A 23,586-nucleotide genomic window follows, 5' to 3' on the forward strand; every position below is an offset into this window, starting at 1 on the left:
TCAATGCAGACAAGTAAAATCTTAAATACACTCTCTAGCTAGAACTAAAATAAAGATCTAAAATATGGTTTTATGTTTTCAAGTGATACATAACCTTCCAGTCACTGCTGCTCTGACTCCTCCAGTTTTGCTGTTCACTGGACGCTTGTCAACAACTGGGATAATCAATTCCTAAGAAGCAAGACAGAATTCACACTCAAAGCTGTTAATTCTTTATAATAATTCACAGAGACTAGAAATAACTTTATTTTCTATACTCACAAGTCAAACAGGCCTGCTGAAAAGCAATTACAAACTCAACATGCGAGTTCTTTTGCATTTACTGAAATTTGTTGATGCTGGAAATGCATAAGCTCCCCGTTTATTTCCAATTAAAACAAACCATGGTATTTTTTTTTTTTTTTTAGCATCGGTCACAGCTCTGCATTTTCTTGCCACCATTCTATGCTCATTTAGCAACAGATAATAGAACAAGGCAAATTTACTTTGGAGATTAACTCTCACAAACTAATTACGCTAAAGAAAAATTATAGAATATTTTATACTAAATTAAATATCTCTAACTTCGATAATTCTCAGTGACATCTTATTAAATAAAATTAAAATAGTGGTGAATTTTTAGCTCCACTGAAGTCAATGACAAAACAGAGAACTTCATCCTGAGGGCTCTATGCCTCTTCTGCAATAGGGGTGGGATAATCAGTCCTGAAAAACACTGCATTGATTTCCTTCTAAGATAACACCAAAGGAGCAAATTAGATCTCAGTTCACTGGATCAGATGAGCTCAATTTTTGAATTCATCTCAGTTTTGACTCTTGTTTTTTAAATTTGAGCTCAGTAAGGATCAAAAGCCCACCCTGTTGCAGCAGCGCAGTTCCAGTGGAGGTTGGGGAGTGAAAGCACCGGTTCAGACTTCACAGGAAATGGTCATTTACCTGTTGTGGTAACACCAACAACAGCTTCGAGCTGTTCTCCACTTCTGGTTTTACACCTATCTCACTTTTCTTTAGTTGTAGTTCTTAAAAGCTCCACAAGAGAAAAAGATTATGAGAAAAAAAAGTCTATTATGCATATAGAAGGCAAATCAGGAAAAAACACTGGGGACGAAGGACAGAGCTCTTCTGAACCCTGGGTGTTAACACAAGTCTGCTCCCTTGTAATTCAACAGGAACTTTACCTAGTAGGCTCAACAGGAGCACATCAAGGCCATTTGATTTTCTTCTGGATATTCAAAGTCATGCTGGAATAATTCTGTGCCTTTTACCTGATTTTATATCACATAAAAAGGTTTTCTCATTTGTTTTGTTGTTAAGTTGTGTGGGCATCAGCACATTTCAACACATTGTAAAGACATAAACAGTTACACTGTTCCGACACGTCAGGCGAGAGGTATTTTCTCCACAGAAAGGAACAACTTATAATAATGGTCATAAACAGTGGCTAGTGGTTCTCCCGTGGCAGGAGGTTTAGGTAAGACACGGAGAAACAAGACAGTGCAGCATACAGAAACCTTGCAGTTCCAGGTAACAGGCACGCACTTGCCAGATACGATGCTGACACAAATAACCAATTTTGTTGCAGAGTGGGAGTAGCTCAATACAGTACATACCAATTAATAAAAGACATTACTTCCTAAAATTACTGGTGAACCTGCACTCAATACCAGTAATTTACAGAGATCAAACTGACACGGAAAAAAAAAAAGTTAAAGTTAAATCTGCAACACACTTGAATCTCAAAATTCTTGCAGCTATTCCACAAAAAAATCAATGACTAATGATACTGGCCAAGTGTTCAAAATGAAATCAAGCACATGGCTGATACGAGTTGTAACCTTCAGAGACTAAAGTTGAATTTGATTTCTTTCTGGGGAAAAAGTAAAACGTGCAGATACATTCTTGAATAAGAATCTTCTTCAGAGGTTAACAGGAAAACTTCAAGTTGATTCAAGGTAAATACTGGCTCCTGTTACCCAAGAAGATAAGTAAATTATAAGCACATTGGGATTGTTATGATGTTGTAATACGTTACTGAACATACAACCATGTTATTTCCCCAAATTCCTATAACTTGTATGATCTGATATAGACACAGACTAATGACAACATGAATACATTGGTAATAAAGTGCTTTGATAAAGCATTGCAACTTTCTCTGTTTCCAATAGGAATATTTAGTAAAATGGTATTAAAGATGTTAACCTGAGAGCCACTGCAGCATAAACAAAACAGTCACTAGGACCTAGAAATATGATATGAAAGTCTCCCCACACAAATCCGCAGAAAAAATTGCAACAACAACAAAAAAAAAAGCGCAGTGGTACCTCAATCATTTTTAGCATAGCTCTGAAATGTGCACTCAAGAGCTATAGGATAAATCTCCCAAACTCCATTTCACATTAATGATGTGCATGAAAATATCCACTCTTTTTAGATAAATGGTAAGGCTTATATCAAAACAAGGGAACCCAAACAAACAAACACAAAAAAGACAACCAACCAAAAAACACCACAAAACCCTTGGCATATCTTTGGTAAATTTATAGTGCAGCTATTCTGTTTCGTCTCTGAAGGGGAAAGTTTTCCAAAGCACTGCATCCCCTGCCACTAAGAATCTACTAGAAATTGCCACATTCACTAGGATCTCTGATGCTAACCTACTCTATCAAACAAATGAAGAATGTGCAGTGAAAATGTTTCCTGTTTTTAAATACACTGTTGAAGTATAATTAAACCATGCCAGATTTCACACTGGAAAGTAACGGCACCTTTCAGTTCTCTTGCAATAGTTTAGGAGCACACAAATGCGAGCACAAATTTCATGGCAATTTTAAATAACAGATACCCAAGTTGCTATTTGAAAACATCTGTAATTTAATTATTGTTAATCTAGATTTAGTCAACCTTTGTCCCTAGAAAAAAAGACACCTGTTTTTCATTTTGCTTAGATACTTAGAATTATTCAAAATGCAAAGAAAGGCTAGAACTACTTAATTAAAAGGTATTACAAGCATGTATTTCTAAGCTCATATTGCTAAAGCCTTGCTGTATTGTCAAAAGTTTTATTGGAGTTTGCCTTAAAACACAGTACCATGTACTCACACATGCCTAGATATATACCTGTATTTCATACTGCAGTTTTAGTAGGCATACCAACACACAACTATGTTACAAATCACCCAGTGGCAGTGCAATAAATGGTAGTGCCATCGAAATGTCATTCAATGATTTTTCAACTCCTGAACAACAGCATTCTTTCTGAACAGGTCTGTCCAACCAAACTTGCATATTGCTGGACGCTGGCTTCATCGCTTGGCCCCTTCCTCCTCTTCTTATACACACTGTAAGGCATTATGGTTCTCTTGTGAAGTACTCGAACTCTGCCCAGTTCCTTGATACGACCTTCATCAACTGCAAAGAGAATCAGAGAAAATAAAAATTAGTTACATATATTGTCCGTATGATCTTAATTTATGCAACTAACTCCAATATGCATAATGAAAACTATCTGAAGTAATAAAACTAATCTACAGATGAATAGCAGATGGAAGCAGAGCTGATCTACAGATCTGTTTGCTTGAATTATGGTTGAAAATAAAACATAGCTTGCAAAGTAACTCTATTTGTGATGTGTGAAAACATAAATCAAGCACCACCCATTTCTATAGGTGATGTAGAGCATTTCTGAAAGTACCTCTACTGCTGTATTTTAAAATTCACAAGACCAATGCCAGAAGTGAAACTCTATCTGGGAAATAATTTCAAACACAACTGACCAGAAAAGACTTCTTGTTGCCATATTTGCATTTAATCACAGTTTACAAAAACCACCAGCACAAAGCACTCCTTTTCCGTGATGTTGGAAAATGGATAAAAAAAAACAGCAAGAAGCTCTACACTTTTTGCCTTAGGTAAGCGTTAGGCAATAAACTATCTTCCCAGGTTAAATCCCCACGACAATCCCACTTTTTTCATCATTCACACTGGTTTCTGAGTTTCTCCAGTGGAATGAGGCTGAGCCCATGCCCTTGCTCATGTCTGACCCCTGAGCTCTGCAGACCTATGCACAGAGGCAGCAGTGCCGGATTGACACAATCCCTTAAGCTTTCAGATAGCACACCAACACTGAATCCCATTACCCAACCTACAGAACCCCCGTGACTTCATTTAACCAGCCATACACTCCAGAGCAGTGTTGAACAAGGTAAAGTTTCCCGATTTTTATGAATTCCATTGATGCTACTTTTACTGAATAGCAACTTCATATAGCAGCTGCATGTCCAAAAATTGGCTCCACCGTGCTAGAAAACTCTTTAAAGAAAGTGAGAAAGAATGCCACATGCCTGGGGCAACTGTAGGATAAATTAACATTATTGCAAAATACTGGTAAAAATCTTAGGACTTGACTGAACTTCAGGTTTACTTAGCCACCAGTGTAAGAGAAACACAGAAGCTGAAATAGGATTTTGAGAAGAGAGCTATATAAATTCAAATAACAACAGAGAAGAGATGCTAGAAGTCAACATCTGGGTACATAATCTACTCAGAAATTCCACCTTTTTGGCATCAGGACATTATTCTACTGAAGAGACAGCACAGGTAAGTGTAACTGTGTAGCTTTGAATATTGCGTCAATCTCTGACCTAAATTAAATTAAAACATTTTGTATGTTCATGTACTTGTTTCATTTAGGTTTAATCATTAAAGGCTCCCTCGACTGGACCTGAGTGGTACCCACTCTCCACCGTTCTCAGCAGCCAACTCAAAATCAAACCAACTGCTGTGGAAGTCAGCGGCTACTTCATGGGCAAGAGTAGTCTTTATTTATAAGAGGACAAAAAGAGGTGGAAGTTTTTCAGCAAGTTTCGGAAATGGTGACAGATCCAAAGTACAGAGGGTAGGAAGACACCAGTTCTGGGAAGCGAGTTGGTCACCAGGTTCTGTCTTGCCTTGTTTTACATACCTGAAGCTTATTAAAGGCTGAAGAGCAGCGCTCACCTGTTTTCCATATGTACGTAATCTTTGGACTCGCCACAGGTAAGCTAAACAAATTGTCTGGAAGAATACTAAGAGATTTATTTTACAAATCTCTATTCAGATGTAACCCTTACTACGGAAAAGCTTAACACTCCCTTTTGGGTCTTCTTTCTGCTTCAATAAAGACAAAGGAGGTCATTAAATGCTTTTTGTTTCGAGGCACTCTCAAGGACCTAGCCCTATTCATCCACAGCAATGCCTTAATAAACATTTTTCTGCTGATTGCCTGAATTTAGTATGTGAAACTTAATGAAGCCTGTTTTACAAAGTTGAGAATGACTTCATTTCTTTTATCTGTGTTTTGATTCCTAACATGAAAGTACAATGTCTTTTTTAAAACCTAGCTACGAAGAAGTGGTTTGAAGGAAGCAACTCTGAATAGGACTTGCTAAGATTGCATTCTCCACTAATTATTGTTGGCAATTGCTTTAGATAAAACACCGAAGTCAAAAGCCCTTTGCTCTGGCTTTCTCTCCCTCTTTGAAATCCAGCAGGTTTTTGATGTGTGGCCAATGCCTTCCTGATATCCCAGCAGGCTGGTTTTACTACCAGCCCCACTGCCTCTTCTATTACATCCTCCATCTTTCTGAAAGCGCACCAAAGCACCACTCGCAAGCTTAGCTTCTGGAGGTGACACAACCGTGAAGTTATTTTAACTTCTTCAATTGGAAAGTTTATATTTACAGCACCTCCAGGCTGACTGTGAGTTTGTGTCCTGCGCTGGACGCCCGCCAAGCCTTGCCGTCATAAAGAGCCTCGTGCCAAAAGCACTCTCAGAGCTGCTCCCTACTCACTGTTGATGCTCGCTGCTTTTAAATAATACTGAAGCCTGATACTCTGGATGAGTTCATCTTTTGGCTCGTAAGTGCTCCTGGCCCCAGCTTCAGTTTCTTACAGTAACTAAAGCTACTGTACCTTGAATTTCCCTATAGCCTCACTGGCTCAGCTGAACTTTGTTCTTGTTGTTCGGCGTGTGTTTTTACACACTCAGTCTACTTTTACTCATGACATCAAGCACAGTCGGTGCATTATCCTCCCTGGAATCGGACCCACGCTAGCACTAGCTCTATAGCTATATTAAACAGTTATTACTACCCGGGTTCTAGCAAATTTGTTAAACACTGCAGCCAAGCACTTTCTGAAGCGAGGCTTGCCAAACCCTGCTGTAGACCAAGCCTTTCTTGGACCGTGGCATGGTTTCACAGCAGGCAGGAGAAGGCCCTCCCACATTAATCAAGAAAATCCCAAATATCTTGAAAAGTCACTGTAATATGAATGCTTCAGACATCTTTTAAGCTAAAGACAGTAAGTGCTGTGCATAAATAGAGACTACACAAACAGAGACCCTGTAATAACTAAAGTTGAGCATCAGGAAAGCTTCAAACCCAGGTGTGTCTGGTCCTACAAACTTACATAGCTTCCCTGTGTGACCAGTGCTGGGATAGCAGAGTAAGAATAAGAGAATAAGAAAAACACCCCTGTTAACAAGTATTATTTCTGGGCTTTATTACAGCAGTTTCAGTTAGAGACATCTGTTTCCTGAGGGACCCAGACTGATCAGATAGTGAAACTATGCTGGGGTAACTTTAATCATTATTGCAAGTACCGTATGCAATACTGTTACCACTAAAAGCTAAAAAAAAATCTTTTTTTTTTTTTTTCCCCATCTCACACTTTCTTATTTTATATCTCCTGAGTCCACCTCTAGCCTCTGCTTCTCCTCACAAGCAGTCCATGCATTAACTTATATAAACCTCAAACCAGATAAAATCACGGGTCTGGAAACACCTCATCTTTCCCATTTGGGAAGATTGGATCTGGTGGAAGGAGTTCTACTAACGAAGACTGTTATAAATGAGCAATAGCACTAGAAGGAGGCACAACACTGCTAACATCCATTCGAACTCTTGGGCCCTTGCCCTTGTATTTGTGAAGATGATCTTCTCACAGAGTTGTTGATTAATTATAGTCTCCAGAAGAGATACCGTCACTTTATATATAAAACATACAAGGTTTTACTCCATAATTCAGTCACACCTATCGATACCATTGTGACAGTAGTTACTTATTACATAAAATTGCAAACTTCAGAAAATCAATCCTGTAGACTGAAAGCACAAATCATTTTAGGAAAGCGAGCAACTGAGGATGCCAACCATGAGCCTAAGACATGGCCATACTTACAGGCTATGCTTCTCTAGGCCAAAGAGCCATTTAGTTACATATCCCATCTCTAGCAGTGGCCAAAAGTAGATACCTTGGCCTCAATACATGAGATTTAGGCACCTCAATAAGTACACTGTACCCATTTAACACTGCTACCTGTATTATAGTTTTATTTAAAGATGCCCCAACAGTCTCATGTTTCTACTTCATGTCTGAAAAACGCAGCAATCGTCATCTAGTGATGTTTCTCAACTATGTTTTTGCACTGATTTACAACAATTTTCAGGAGGCTTCCATCAGGTCACAGCAACAATCTAAATCTTTTTTTTTTCCAAATGGCTTTTAAGTATCCTCAATAAAAAGATCTGAATGAACATAAAAAGAGCTATTACATTTTTTATGCACTGAATGATTTGAAGTCTTTTCTTTATTCTCTGTAAGGTATCCAGTGTAATTTAATGAGAATTAAACTGAAAAGCTTAATATTTTAGAAGGCAGAGGAACATTGTTTTTTAAGCCTATAAGAATCATCCTGTAAATCTCCAAGCTAAAATTCCATCTGAATTCTTGCTAAATAAATTAACTGCCACTTCTCCGTCTCCTCCCCCAGAGTCCTAAAGCACCAAATTATTTATGAAGCATTTGTCTAATGAAATTTGAATACAGGAGTGGTTTCATGTACAGCCCAACCGTGATGCCATAGATGCAAATAGGCGTTAAAATTCTTCTCACCACACCCCCATATCGCTACTCAACACATTAAATTCATACCTGTGCTCTGCATACATTACATCTCTCCTCAGCAATTATGAATGGGCTGAGACGCTGGGGAAGGACACAAGTCAGGTCTGCTTCGGATTTCCCTTCACCAAAACTTCTGCCTTCAAGCAAAGGGCAGCAGCAGAAGTGCCACGGGGCACGGCAAGGCCCGATGACAGCGCACAGCCTCAGGATGCCGGGGAATGGTCACTGATCGACTGCCCCAGCAACACCACACACCCAAAAGTCTGAGCTAAAAATGACCTTTTTGCAAGCCAAAAAGTCACAGTGAACTTTCAGCAGGGAAAATGGATGCACGTGCCTGACAAGGCTTCTTTAAATAAGTAGTAATAAGTGGAGGACTTTCCTGACAAAAAAAGCTCCCTAATATCAGTAAAAAACGAAACATCAGTAAAAATCAAAGCAAGAAATAGGAGTAATCTAAAGACCAGCTCTGTCAAGTGTTGTCTTGGCAGACGTTGGGCAGATTTTGGCAGGATTTCTCGGCCCAGCTGCCCACACACAAACACACCTGTGCCAAAAGCACAGACACCTTGCAAAGCGACACCAAGTAACAAGCGAACAGCAACAGCAGCCATGTCCAAAGGCAGCCCCATCCAGCAACCAGCCCAAAAAATGCTGCTGTACTCAACAGACCAGAAAGAACAAGGACAGAAGTATATTGCACCACTACACTATTCATTTTCTATTTCCTTATACAACCCCAACCAACCTCCTCCACACGCTGCAAACCCAAGATGTGATTTGCAAATGGTGACGTGCACTCATTCCTGCTGCAATACCCGCATAAAATCAGCAGGAGTTATTATTTTACCATTTTTATTCCCAACAGAAGCTAAGCAGGCATCCATGTGCACTTACACTCCTTCAAATTTTCATTTCTGACATTTTTTCTTACGATGTAGGAATTTATTCATATTTTTATGAAGTTATTGTGGGAAGCTGAAATCCGAGTATTTTTCTTGTCCGCGTGCATTAATATTTATTATTATTACCTACTACAAGGTGGAGTAGCTACATCTGGTCAGCAAGCCCACGATGCCTCTCCGGGCAAGCACGTGCAAAGCAGAAGAAGGGAGAATGGCAGAGCGAGCTCTGCAACCGCCTGCTGCAGCTCGGAGCAGGCTGGAAGCCAACATCCCAACGAAGAGTGCTACGGTTCAAAGGTTTTTGTAGCAGGCCGTTACTAAATCAACTTTTCAGCGGTGGCTGACTTAATTCAAGCTGGTTTTGATCAATATTGATTTAAGGAGGGCAGCGATCATTCAGGTCCTAAAAGCATTCTTTTTCTGTATCTGGCAGGAGCAGCAGAAGGAGGAAAGTGCTGTTTAAAACCGGTGTCTGGTGAGAAAAAAACGACCACTGCATCAAATTGAATGCAAATATCTGAATTTTTGACAATACTGAACTTTTTCCAAATGCATCTCAAAGTCAGGCACAACTCTTGTGGCCAGATCACAAGCTATGATGATGACATTTCCTGAATGAAGAGCAGCAAACGTGGATCAGTTGAGAGCCACCCATGACATGTGCCTGCCAGCTCTACCTCTTCCCTTATCCCCTTGAATACACTTCTCACGTGTATGAAATCTTTAAATTTGTCAATGGCGTAGAAATGGAAGCAAGTTCACATTTCTTTCAAAGTACATTTCTCCATTTCTGGGGAAGCGAGTGAAGAAATCATTAAAATTAAGTGACAAATACATGGACTTTTTTTTTTTTTTAATAGGAAAAAAATAAAGTAGGCTGTCTGCCAACTTTTTAATAAAAAGCAATAATCACAGGAAGATATTTTTTATATTTTTTGTACATAATGGATTTAGGATTAGTAAGAAACCTTACTGAGGTCTGGTATTTCTAATTCAAAAAAGAAGCGTGGCACTCCTGCTAAACTCTGAAGCAACGCTGTTTCTGTTCATAACTTTCAGTTTCCTTAAATGCTGATTAAAATCCCTGGAAAAAGAAAGCATTTGGCCATCAAAACACCTCTTTCTCCAACGATACTGTTTGTATTTTTTATTTATTTATTTATTTATTTTTACAGCAGTCATCTTGTTGGAGAGGTTTGTTGGAGGTTACAGGAGGATATCGCAGACATCTACCAGTGCTTCTCTTTCACAGGCTGGTGGTTCAGAGTAGGACATAACCCAGAAACTAAATATACCAGTTTTCTGTTGTTACTTATACATGTGCCTGAGGCGCACCATAAATTTAAAAGGCAAAGCAACTTGGAAATGCTCTCCATTTAGCAAAGTTTTTTTCAGCTACTCTGAAAAAAGAAACTCATTGTTCACGTCTCATGAGTAAGAGCCGAGATCTAGAAGTCCCCACATTTCTCTTTGCTTGCACTGTAGAAGTATTAAATTAGAAAACCCAGAAAAATCTGCAAAACTGAAATAAAACAGCAGCTAAAAAAATCTCGTTCTGGAGACTAAACATGACCTTATCTAACACGCCTCAAGGCAAGAGCATGGCGGGGAGGAGGAGCTCTAAAAACCGCCCATAAGATGACACCAGGTTTTTATCCACAACCTGGCCTTTGTTTTCAGATGGGCTTTAATCTTTGCCTGCTGCCTGCAGCTCACTCGCTCCACAAAAGACATATTTCTAATACCAAACTCTGTGCAAAGCATTGACCACCAGTACGACCCAGGCCGGTAGCAGCTTCTGGGACACGCCAGTTAATTGCTGGGTGAAATGAGGAGCAGCATCCAAGGCACGTTGGGTTGCTCAAAGACTGCCCTACGCAGCGAGGACCTCTGCGCGCGCCCTCCCTCGTTTTCTTTTAGTGCTTCTGCATCCATCCTTACACCGGGCATCCAGACTTTATTTGCTCTGTAGCAGGAAGGAACAGTGGGAGAAAGTGAAATTTAAAACTGCACCATGAATCCTGTGATTTGCTGCAAAAGCTGTCTTAGAAGGAAACTCCCAGGCAGATGACTAACATTATATATTTGTTTCCATTTTGCTAAAATAATAGAAATTGAAAAACCATTTTACCTCTAAAGATTAAATCCATGGAAGAAACATACAAAGATTAACAGTGGACAACTGCTGTATTTTCAGACAGACAGCCCAAAGGCTATGTTTGTTCTTTTGTTTCAAGTTGTTGGGGATTTTAATTTTAAATTGGGAAGCAGTCAGGACTTGCATCAGTTTTAAAGATGAACACAGTATTCCCATTTTTCAAAACAAGGAAAGATACACTAAAAGCCTTAAAAATAAATTTATAAAGAGTTTAAAAAGAAAAAAGCTTCATGACATCCAAGCTTTCAAGCTAGGTACAAAAATGATCAAAAGAGACATCCACCCCTTACTGGAAACACAACATCAATGTTCATTTGTTTGAGAATAACTAAAGACTTGTTGAATTTCTTTTAAAAGAAATGCTATGCCTGGTTTACGTGACCTCTTCAGGTTCACGACCAATGACTTTAAAACAAAGAAACTCTAAAAGGAGAAGACAAATTAAACTTTCAAATGTTACAACTGAAATAAAAGATATTAATTACCAGAAATAAAAATCACATCAGTCAGAAGTCCAATGTATCTGATCTTTGAATTCAAAATACTTTCTTACTTCTGTTAAACCATTATTTCTTTTTTTTTTTTTTTTTTCTTGACCAGCAAAACATGGGAAATCATCCAAAAACCCGAAACAGGCAATATAGAGTGACAAGATAAGCAATTTGCATTAATGCTGGTGTTTATGTACAACTCTAAGCTGAAATGTGCTTCTCCTCATATTGCTTCTTCACACATCAAGACACATTAAGACCAGTATGCCTTGGGGTATGAAAACACCAACTCAGATGAAAACAAGAGTACAGTTAAAATGAAGCATTACAAAAAAAAAAAAAAAAATCAATGAAAAGAATTCCTAATTAAAACCAGAAAGCACAAGTCACAAAGGAAGTACAGTAAAAAGTTCAGGATATTCTCGATCAGCCAACCCTTTGCTGTTCAGTTACTCTAACAAGAAAAAAAAAAAAAAGGAACTTCTGAAATCACCGTTCAAAAAGAGAATGTTTCTAAGGGGCAAAATGCATCTGATCAAAATATTATCAATGATTCTTTACAAAATGATGACGGAAGCAGAGCCTTAGAATGGGTAAAAACAGGAAGTTTTGAGGGTAAATCTTAAAGACATCTTACAAACAAAGGCCGCTGGGCTTTGTGCCTGAAATCATACAACTGGTTTATGATTTGCAATTCAACTTTTAGAAGCAAGCAGACTAATCGCTTGACAAATGCATTCAAACTCTGCTAACCCCGCTGTGCCATGCGGAAACAATAACTCATTGTGTTTTGACTCTTATTATTCTAGTAGTAAACATGAATGGGGGCCAATGGAAAACATTTCCTGTGAACGCAGCAATTCAGAGCAGTACTGCTAGTTTTCAGCCGTAATTCACAGCAACCTGCAATGGTTTCTGCCTACCTGCAAATGCAATCCTTTGAGTATATTGGGATATTAACAACACTAAAATCCAAGTACAGCTCACTGTTCTGGAAACATTTGAGAGAGATGCGTATAAAACAAGAAGTATACATTTCCAGGTTTATTTCTGAGGAGCTCTCACACAATATGATTATTCTAACCTACTTCAGTTTATTACCCTGAAGTATTGTAACAGAGAAACAGCTACCAAAGGGCTAGATTTAAACAATACTGATGATTCTCCAAGGACTTGCCTTTCAGGGATGCACTGCAAAGGAAACTAGCAGTACCTTGGGAAAATGTTAGCTAAATGACACTGAACAGCTTTCTACCCAAGAACAGCATCCAGTTTGCTCCCAAAGTCAAGATAGTCAGATCTTATGGACGGTATGCCAAGACAGTACTGCACTTTTAGATGCTTCTCCAGAAGACAAAAATGAACTAATCAAGTCTACTGAAGCTGTATCTCTGGACACGATGCTATTCTTGATGGCTTCAGATCTGAGGAACGAGAATGTGAATTGACAAGGACGTTAACTGCATCCTGGGTATGCTTTCCTTTCTGGGTATGCTTTCCTTTCTACTTCTGCCTGTTTTAAATACACGTTGAGGTCCTGCAGGCAACCTTTAATTATGCGTTCAGTTGAAACGCCCCATGCATACAAAGACCAGAAGCAGAACTAGTAGGTAGAGCCAGCTTTTAAAAGCAGTAATTCAACCCTATCTCCAATCTGGAAGCATTAGCGTCACCGCTGCGTGGCGGGAGCCTGAGCTAACAAGCATCATGAGCCGCTCGTCGGGCACATGGCCCTGCGTGGCCCTCCCCAGACGTTGTGAGCCTGCGGGATCCAGGCTCCTTCATGCCTCAGCGCATTTCTGCTGGACTCTGGAGGCATTCCTAATGCGTGACTGATCAGGCTGGGATCTGGGAAGGTGTACGTGCTCTGGGTTAGCACCGATGAGATGGACCAAGCTTAATCCTGCACCAGGCTCTCAGAACCTCCATCAGCTGCCTTTGGCTGTTCCTCAAAGCACCCAAGCGGCTCTGAGCACAGCTCAGTGTTTGGAGCTGCTCGTTGCTCTTTAGAGACAGAACCGAAAATCCAAACCAGTCCTTGGAAACTGCTTTTTCTTTATTTTCCTTGCTATTAGGGAACTAAAGCTGCATAGGTATCTTTCCAGTTTGCTTAGGCAAGGTAGCTGTCAAACTCAAGAACATCACAGCAAGTAACTCGGGTGCTGCTGGGAGAGCCATTATCACGCCTCTGTGTCTGTGAACTAAAGCTCGAGAATACTCAGTTAGGGATGAATCCTGACCAGAAAAATCAGGGATGGAAACCAACTGCTACGTACACACTTTACATTAGGGGTGGATGAAATATTCCATCATTCCTTATGAAAAACATCAACAGGCACTTTTCCTGGACAAATGCAGAATGCTCAGCTTGTTACCAACTCTGGTAGCATTGTAAAACTAGTGAGTACACTGATGTTTCAAAGAGAGCAGATTATTCTGTCCATTTCCTGAACTTACTTTGCGTAAGAAAACATCTTTCAAGTTACTGCAGTTTTTAAAAGCAGAAACACAACATAACAGTTGAGATGAAAATGCAATGAAAATGCACTTTCACTAAAATACCTTCTAACTCAGTAAGATTTACCAAAAACTGCCAAATACTCAACCCCGCTGTATGCAGTGATTTTCTAACCACAAAACAATGCTAAGCAGTCTAAGGTTTGTAGCACGAGCAGTGCCTAAAAGGACAGAGTGACCTTACTGCCCGTGCGAGGGAGGGCAAGTCATGACTGTCCTTCCAAATATCTGCATTTCTGCAGCTTCCAAGCACGGCAAAGCTGGCTTACACTTATGACATAAGTGTTTTAGACTTCATTGTTAATGTCAAATCAATTTTACAAGGGCTAACAAGAGAGACAGAGCTGTTGCTTCATTTCATATCTTACTGAATCATTTTGCATTGCACAATAAAATCCAGAAACCACACTTTGTAACTTCACCGTCACAACTCTGAATTATAACTTTGCTTCAGTAGAGTTAAAAACTTTTTATGTGGCTGAGTTAGAAATCTTAAATTAATTAAAATAAAGGGAATTTTAGCCATCCTGTATGCTTTTTATTCCCCCAGTCTATTTTGTAAACATTTCCATCTACTTATTTTCATCACGTTTAAGCAAGAATAAAACATTTTGGCAGCTTTATTTCTTTTTCTGAAGCAAAGCCCTCCCACGGGGCTGCCCCTGAGCCAGCTGATAGTGAAGGGAAACCAATGAGGAGTTGAGACTGCCACAAGAAGGTTTCCCTTTCAGCTGCAGCACCCAACACTTTCAACCAGGCTCCCCTTGACTCTCACTCATGGGTTTTAATGACACTTTGAGCCTCACAACAAAATGCAGCAGTGAGCTGCAGGCTTGCACTGATAGCAGAAGCAGAGGAATAAGAGACAGTACAAAAGACAAAGACTTACAGGATTATGCTTTCAGGAGTTGCAGCTCCAAACAACAGGATGGAAACAGGCAAATTTTTGTAAGGGCGTAAGAGTTAGTTAAAAACTATTTATTGAAATAGCTGAACTGCATTGAAGTGAAAATGGCAGGGAGCGGGAAGAGAATTTTTCAAACAAAGGGCAAAGTCCTTACTAAGGTTGCTATTTGAGAATGAGTTAAAAAAATTAAAAAACAAAACAGAAAAGTCAAGCTGAAAATTACAAATGCAAGCTTTTCCATGAAACGGGCAAAACTGCAGCAACTGGCAGTAGCTTATCAGCCAAGTAAATCAGATTACAGCAATCAATTTACCGGCTAAATTAATTAAAACATGGAATCAATTATGTTGCCTAAAGCTCCATATGCTACGTCGGGATGATGTTACCAGAGCACGAGTAAACACGCTGGGAGGCACCGGGGAGCGTTACACGAGGTCTGACCCTGGAAGAGGCTGGCTGGCGTGGCCGGTGGCGTGCGGCGAGCCGGGCTGCAGCACATGCCTGTGGTGTCCCTGCCACAGCTGCTCCCTATCTGGGCCTAATTACAGCTTTTTAACTTTTATCACATTTTGAAACTAACCCCATATGCTGGTTATCCTCTGCTTGAAATAAATCCGCACGATCCGTCTACCGAGCCCCGCTTTATTTCATTTTTAACTTCTGCTCTTGTGTTTCTAACGCCTTCTGAGAAGGGAAAATGATGCCTACAAGGCTCAGCATCCTTGCCCTCCCCACATCCCCTCTGAATGAGCTCAGTCCTGGGTCCAGTCTCAGACATGAGCAGAATTATTCTGCCAGAGAACCAAATGTTACAACAGTAAAATAGCGAACCCTGAGCAGGAAAGGGCATCTTGAGCAAGCAACCATCAAACACGTTGGTTCTGAGCAGTGGAGAAATATGCCAACATGCATCTACTTTTCAAGCAAAGTCCTCAGAAAATTACATCATTTAAAAATATATCTCTTCATTATACAATCTCCCTGCCGGTAATTTTGGATTAAAACTTATTTTGGGGAATTTTTCAGCACAACCTCCGTGTTTCATGAATTGCACAAGAAGCCAGATGCCGGTGCTTGCCGAGGTGCCTGCTTGACTCTGCTGCATGCACTGTGTCAGGGGCGGATACATTGAGCAGATCACTGAATGCAAACTGTAAAACAAATATTTAGCAACGTTTGAGAGTTGCTAAAACAACACAAAACGGGCTCCGTATCGTGACTGTACATGAAATCCCATTTTAAAGACCTTTCCTTCTTTGCAATTGATTGCGTTGTGATAATCCATTTCAGCTCTGCTGATCCTCTCTAACTTCCCCAGGCCAATTCGTGCCGTGCTCTCTGCATGCAAATGTTCCTGAAACATTTTCAGAGCTGCAGAGCCAGCTGTTTAGGACCCACAAATTAATGAAGTTAATAACGTTACCTTTTTATTACAGAAGCACTTGAGTGTATTTTTGCATATTAGACCAAAATCCCATGCCAGTCATTTCAATTGAATCCAAACATAATAAAAAAAGAGTGAAAAAAATTTGCCTGGCTACACCTTATCGGCACTGCCTGCATTGTTTAAGTATCTTGTATGCTCAAGGATTGCACTGGATTTAGAAATATGTGTTTGATGACTTCAGTTGTTTATAAACTCATTAGGAACAGATAAACTTGTCTCATTCAGAGGAGCTGCTACAAATAATTGATAATTTGATATTCATGTGTCCTTCTTCTTCTTGGTTACAGAATTCACGTTCACTACCTACAGCTGTGATAAGATAGTGGTGAGTTAGTTCTTTAGACTAATTAATGATCTAATAGAATTTAATGATCTAATAGAATTTACTGAAATGCTCTCAGACCTCTCCAAAGTACACAGCCCCACAGCTTTAAAGGCTGACAAACAGCAATTGTTTTAGAGCAGACCAGCAACTTCCCCCGAAATCAGATGATTGCACAGTTCTAAACAATTTGTTTAAGGCTTTCCATCTGTGATATTTCTGTGGCTACATTTCCGTGATCCCAAGAACTTCAGCGCGTTGATCCTCGTACACATTAATCTGCACTACCCTACCCTCGCAGACATTAATGTGTGCTGTCATCTGAATGGGTTTGTCTGACCAGCGTTGAAGACGTGACACTACACCAATAAATTGCCTCGCCAGCGACCCCAAACACCAGAAGTGCCCAGCCGGCAGCCCATGGGTACAGCATCCTGTGGGTACAAGTATGTGATCGTGGCTTTGCCTCCAAGAGAGGGAGGAGGAGGAAGAACAACATCACGCAAACACAATGTACTTCTAAATATATCTTCAAATTGAACAGCCCTCTGTGCTTGATGAGAAATGACCAAAATGTTTGTGTTCACAGATGCAACAAATGCAAAACATGTTTGAAATAAGCCCTTCTTATTAGCAAAAAAAAGGCATCTAAGCTGTACATCGAGTGTTTTGAAAAACATCGCACTAGAAAAATCGGGGTTATTGAAATAGTTGCAAGAGATTATTTTTCTAGTGAAAGCATTATGTACACAAATACATATTGAAAATAAATACACTTCTGCACAACCGCCCAACCCTGCAGACTTCTGGGTAGGAATTCTAGGTTTTATTTACGATAAAATTAATAATGTTTTTTGCAAGAAACTGAGAGTTAAGATGCATAATCAAGAGGATTCAGAAGTTATTAGATAGTTGGAATGTTGTTTGTCTTCTACTGCTCTAGCTTATTATGTGCAGCAGAATAACAATGCTGTAAATCTGTTTTAAAAAAAAAATGGAGTTAGTAGCTACAATATGTGGGAAAGATGTATTTTTGAAGAAGAGGAAAATATTTTTCAACAGTCTGTTTCAACCTCACGTGTTCAGTCATCAACAGCTGGTGATGTAAGTTCTGCCTTTGCCTGACTGCAGGACCTGGCACCTCAGACCAGTTTCCTTTCTTCTCAAAGGAAGCTCCTTTGCATCTCCCCATACTCCCTGCTTCATTTCTCCCACACCTCTCATGCTGGGAGAGATTTCTCCACAAACTCCAGAAGATAACTAATGTATTTCCCTAGATCCCTCCTCGAAACTCTCCTTCCTCATAGCATTTACAAAAATATCATATAGCTTAGGCTGTTGATGCTTGATTAATCTACCACACCAATTAGAGTTGTTTCTCCATTTCCTAATACCATCTTTTAGCATCCTTCGTATTTCATGTTAGACTATACTCTCTAGAGCAGAAAGCATCTTCTCTCTAAGAATTTGTACAGACAACACAGAGTAGTCTATGTACATCTGGATCATGTGTAAGTATCAACACTGAAGAAATGACTTATTTTAATTAAAATATTTGATATACATTTTAATTTCATTCTGCTATTAGACGTACAGTAAGTTGAACAGATACGTATTAGCTTGGCCAATTATTAGCTTCAGCAAACAAACCTGTCAAGATAAAAACAAAACAAAACACATTAAAATCCCCTTTGATCAGCACTACTCAAAGCTTCTGCTCCAAGCAAGGCCATGCCTTGTGACCCAGGTCAAGCACAGCTTTTTCACTTGGGTTAAAAAAAAAAAAAAAAAAAAAAGTTAGAAAAAAAAAGATGCCAGTGGGTTGGAATCAGAAAGATAGAAGTCAGAAGGATAAAACTATGCTGAGATATCAAGTAAATTATTTATAATTCTTTTCAAACTGTATTTGCTTCATAGACATAACTGCTAGTGAAAGGAACAAAGTAAACCGATGAAGACCTGTTTTGCAAGGAGGCAGTTGACTAGTGTGAAAGACTGACCATGGCCAAGAATACTTTAGCAGCATGCTATCATGTGGCTGAGTTTTGGACATCGGTTGTGAAATACTGTCCAAGTCACTGACGAGTACTTTTCTGCAGAGCAATCTTTTAATTCAGTTCTTTTATCTTCAGCATAACTCAGTTTGCATTTACAGATTCATTTCATATACGTTCAGTCCTTACCATAAAGAGAAGGACCCATATAACCACTTCAAGAAAATGCAGTTTAGCATAATCTCTATTTTTGGAACTCATCACTATCCAAACTCTCTGTCACTACCCCACCTCACTAACTGCTGGTTTATTTGTAAGTAAGGGACTGGTAGCTGCTTAATGATAAACACATCAGAAGCTCAGCAAACCTCTGTCATTTATCAGATGATGCCAGGTCTCCTGAATTTTTCAAACTCAGCAGACAAAAGAAATGAAAAATCTGTTCTGTTTAAGACATGTAAATTACCAGTTCTGCCAATATTACAAAAGCAAGAATATTTGACAAATGTGACCTTTTACCCATGAATGCTGTTGGAGCATTGCTATGCATTTTTTTTCTCCCTAAAGTCACTGATGTTTTTTAATACATGTTATGAACTGCACATAAAATGACTACCAGCATAGTTTGTTTAAATATTAAATCTGAGAGCTTGCTGGCACAAGAACTCATCGTTTTCTCTGTACGACTGCAGTGTTCTGAGGTTAAGTAAGGTTGAATCTCATTACACTGGCCAGAAGTAAAGAGTTGGATCTATTTCAGCCATCAGGCACCCATGATTTGCCACCCTAAATAGTAACACGAAAAAAAAAATTACAGTGTCTGCAGTTGCTTTATTTGGTTATTTAATGTTAGACACTTTTTTAGACTTATCTCTGTAGTATAAAGAGTTAAGAACTTTGTTTAGTTCATCTCTCTCTTCTTCATTCTCCAGCAGTTAACAAAAGTATTAGACGTCAGAGGAGAAGGGGGTGGAAAACAATACACTCTAAAACCCTTTGAAAATGTTCAAGCACAGGACAACCACATAATGCAAAACAGGCAGAATCCTCTGTAAATGCTGATGAATATTTTCTGGTGCTTTAGAAAATTTTCACTACTTTTTGTCAACATAATGCACTTTCATAACCTGCAATTGGTAAATTTATTAGGTAACTTTATTTCAAGGGAGGGAAAAGGAGTTTGAAAATTGCCAAACTTGCTGAACAAACTAGCATGAGGTCGTGTTTCAAGAATTTTCTGACATTGCAGATCACATTAAAAGATGACCATTTCCACTGGCTGTTTTATTGCCCCAGACAACAACACAAGTCACACCATTTCTCCCAGTTGTTTACTGGATCTGGTTACTGCCCTGAGTTTCTAAATAGGAAGTCCCACTGCCGATAAATCACGACCTACTTAACTGACGTAATTATAGGCTGCATTATAGAAAGCTATTCACGAGGAATAAAGCACATCATCATTTCTATTGCTGTTTTTGTAATTGGCAGTAACTTAATTAAACTCATATTGCTGACTATTGTAGAGAGTAAAGAAATAAGAAGGAAACTGATTTTCCTGTTGAGAAATAGCTTCCTTAGAACCAGCAACTCTTGAAACCTCAAATGGCTATAAGCTCTCAGCAGGTCTTGCACACTTCAACATGTAGCTATGTTTCAATTTCCTTAAACCACAGGACGTAAGTCACAGCTCCAGTAGTGTCTGGAGTGAGACATTTTGTGCTGATAATGATGCAGAGTTTTATATCCTGCCGTTTCTGAATGTGTGGGATCCCACAGGAATTTCGCAGAATCAAGAAGATGATGACGCCCCTTCGCTTGTATGGGGTTAACACCTTCAAACACAGTAGTCTTATTGTCACTCCTGGGCTCCAATGAATGCACTTCTTCTCCTCCAGCATAACGAGAATAACTTTAACACCACCACTGCCCTCCATAACCACTTCCCTTCTTCCTCCTACCTCTACTTTTCTTTTTATTTCCTCTCACCAATCTAATGACAATTCTAGCTGATGAGGACATGATGTACCAGCTTTTCCCACGCTGATAAATGGTCTTTTTGAAGCGCACCCAAGCGCATTCCCTAGGCTATTTCCCACACCACATGGCTACCTGTACAGTCACTGAGGAACATTATCTATTTGTACAGGACACCTGGCATAAATCCTGCTACTAGAACTTTTAAACCAGTATCTGTAGCAGTGCATCTGACCTGACTTTTGTAATATTTTTCACTGTTCTATGCTGGCAAATCACTAAGTAACTCTGCTACAGAATATAAAAATTACGTCCCATCTAATTCAAGACGCTTAAGGTGTTTCTACTGTTTGTTGCGTTCTTCCAAATCTCAGACAGATTGTTAAACTAAATTCGGCAGTTTGTTTCTTCACAAAAGCACCTGATGCCTTTAAGGTCCTCCAGCCCTTTCACCTTCCTGTACTGGTTCTAACTTCCTTTCTTTGTACCTTCATCAGGCTAGAATCTAAGGAAGGAATAATTATTTGATCATTTTTGTTCACACACCAAATAACAATTTCCTGAAAAACACCAACATACGTCAATCTTGAACTACATACAATCTGTAAAACAGAATGGACTTAAAAATTGTATTGATTATGTTCAAAGACAAAACTACCTATTTGTTAATGCTTGCAGAAGGAGTTGTGAATTTCAGACTGTTTTTTCCCTTTAAATATAACATTTCTATAACGTTTCAGCAGCAGATGATACCAACACATTGCAAAAACGAGACAGGCAATTTATTTATCATTACTTGTGAACTTACCTGCTTTTGCATCCTGGTTGAAACGAGAGTATTTGGAAAGCTCGAGCAGGGGGAGACATTGCTCGATGGGCGTCCAGACGTACGTCTCCGGGCACAACAAGTCAGAGGGCCTGTACTGACCCTAGAAAGGAGAAAAGGAAAGAAGATTAGTAGTCATATCAATGGCACAAGGACATCCTGGCTACAAGTTTCCAGATTTTCCTATGAACAAGGAATAGTTTTAACCTAATCTAAGCAAAACGAGTCAGAAACAGCCTCAGTGTAAACACAGGCTTATCCTTTAGTAATTTCTGCATAAACTCAGGAATACAAACTTAACCTTGGTGCCTGAAAAGAAATGTAAAATTAAGATAATACATTTTACAGTGTCCAAGATGAAATTGAGAAATGTTGGCTTTGCTTACTGAAACTGTATTTAAAGTTATCCTCTAGAGTCCTGTTGAACCGGTGCTGACACTAGAAAACTCGGCACCTCAAAAAGCAGCTTGCTGCAAGTGTTCTTTATTCTAGTGAGTAACAGAAAAAAAACCACCTTCCTAACAGAAAAAGAACATTTCACAGTAAGCAGGATACTATTTATGCTACACTAGTGATGGAGCATTTTGTTCACTGCCCCTTAAATAGCAATGTTTTCCTTTTAATTCATAGAAATTTTTCTGGAAGAGCTTACAGATAATGATTAGTGAAATTCTACCATTGTTGTTGATTTATTAAACAGGTATTCTTTGCAGACATACCCAGAAACTAAACAGCAATGTATTTTTCCCCTTCTGCTATACAGAAAATCACCACCTCAGCAACAATGACCTCCTCTAATCAGATCTTTGGCTGATTTAAAATAAGATTACTCGTTGTCCTATAACTTAAGTCAAAAACCTATCTTTGACCAATTACTCATTTAATCCATTCCCTCTCAACCTCCACGGCCATATGGTGGAAATATTTAATTAATTTTCAAAATGGAAATTCACTACAGATATCAACTTAAAAACAGATATACGGTCGATAGGATGCAAATGTCTGAGGATTTCAGTTATGCAGGTCTTGAAGCAACAGTTGAAAAATACTGGAGGTTATCTTAAGTCACACTGCACTTGATGCAATTAAGAGTTCTTCATTTCAATGACTTTAAATAGGTAATGAGGATGATGATCTTCATAGGAGCAGTTTGAATCTTTGCCAAGTACTAAAGAGAAGCAGATGATTTTTTTTCAACACCCATGAACAAGGCAGAGCGGTCTGGAGTGCAGCTGACCGGTGTTTGAGCAGGAGCTGATACAAAGCCTGTGCCCAGTCTGGTGATAAAGTTGTGCTTTAAAATGTGGTGTCCACAAGCTCTGCAATCCTTTTATACATACCCTTACACAACAACATGTCACTTTGGAGAATCAGGAGCAGCATTTGTGAATGTTTACAGAGATTCCAGCTGCTTTTTGTTCTCTGCCTGTCCAACTCTCGACGCTATTTACAGTAAGAGAATGAACTTTTTGTCATTATCCCATCAACTTTAAATTGCCGAGTGAGAAGTATTATGTCTGATAGAAATCACAACTGCCTGTATGGGTGGGGGGGAAGCTCTATGTTGAACCCTGTCAGATCCCTGGTGGGTCCTCACAAATGCTTGGACACTCTGTTTCATCCCTTTTCTTCAGCACAAGCTCAGGCTAACTCACCCGGAGCGACCCCTTCTCTCCAGTCACCAACCACTCCTCTGTGATCCGTTTGCTTCGAATTTCCACATGAAGTTAAAACAAAATTCCTCTGGCTCCACGCACAAGCCGAAGCCTCAAGGCATCCAAAAGTTCTCTAAACCAGAGAAGGGATCTGGCTGGCACACGCCACTTTGAGGTGCTGTGCCCCCGAAACAGAAACCCTTGAAAGGAATGGGAATGCAATGCCTACGAACACGTTTAGTCACCATTACTCAGGTGAAACAAATTAAGGATTAGGGAAAGATAAGCTTTTTCAGTCAGATATTACAACATTAAACACAATTACTTGTGGATTTCCTAAATGACACCCCATCTGTGAATCCCACAGGTGCACAATCATACCCCCAGTCTATATTTCCCACTTCTACAGCATCATTTTCTGTCACAAATACGATGTGTAA

At 39.4% G+C, this 23,586-nt stretch overlaps 1 protein-coding gene across 4 annotated transcripts in view; it reads right to left on the reverse strand.

The window, feature by feature from the left end:
• Positions 1-216: 216 nt before the first annotated feature.
• The window catches only part of ATE1 (arginyltransferase 1), an 84,739-nt gene continuing 61,369 nt past the window's right edge, over positions 217-23,586 (reverse strand). For all 4 annotated transcript variants that reach the window (XM_032191083.1, XM_032191082.1, XM_032191081.1 and 1 more), the window contains exons 11-12: positions 21,474-21,594; positions 217-3,411 (exon numbers count right to left, since the gene is read on the reverse strand). In XM_032191083.1, the coding sequence (XP_032046974.1) occupies positions 3,233-3,411; positions 21,474-21,594 (300 nt within the window). In that variant the 3' untranslated portion in view covers positions 217-3,232. The remainder of the gene's footprint in view (positions 3,412-21,473; positions 21,595-23,586) is intronic.

The sequence above is a fragment of the Aythya fuligula genome, chromosome 7 (genome assembly GCF_009819795.1).
Source record: "Aythya fuligula isolate bAytFul2 chromosome 7, bAytFul2.pri, whole genome shotgun sequence".
Taxonomy (NCBI): Eukaryota; Metazoa; Chordata; class Aves; order Anseriformes; family Anatidae; genus Aythya; species Aythya fuligula.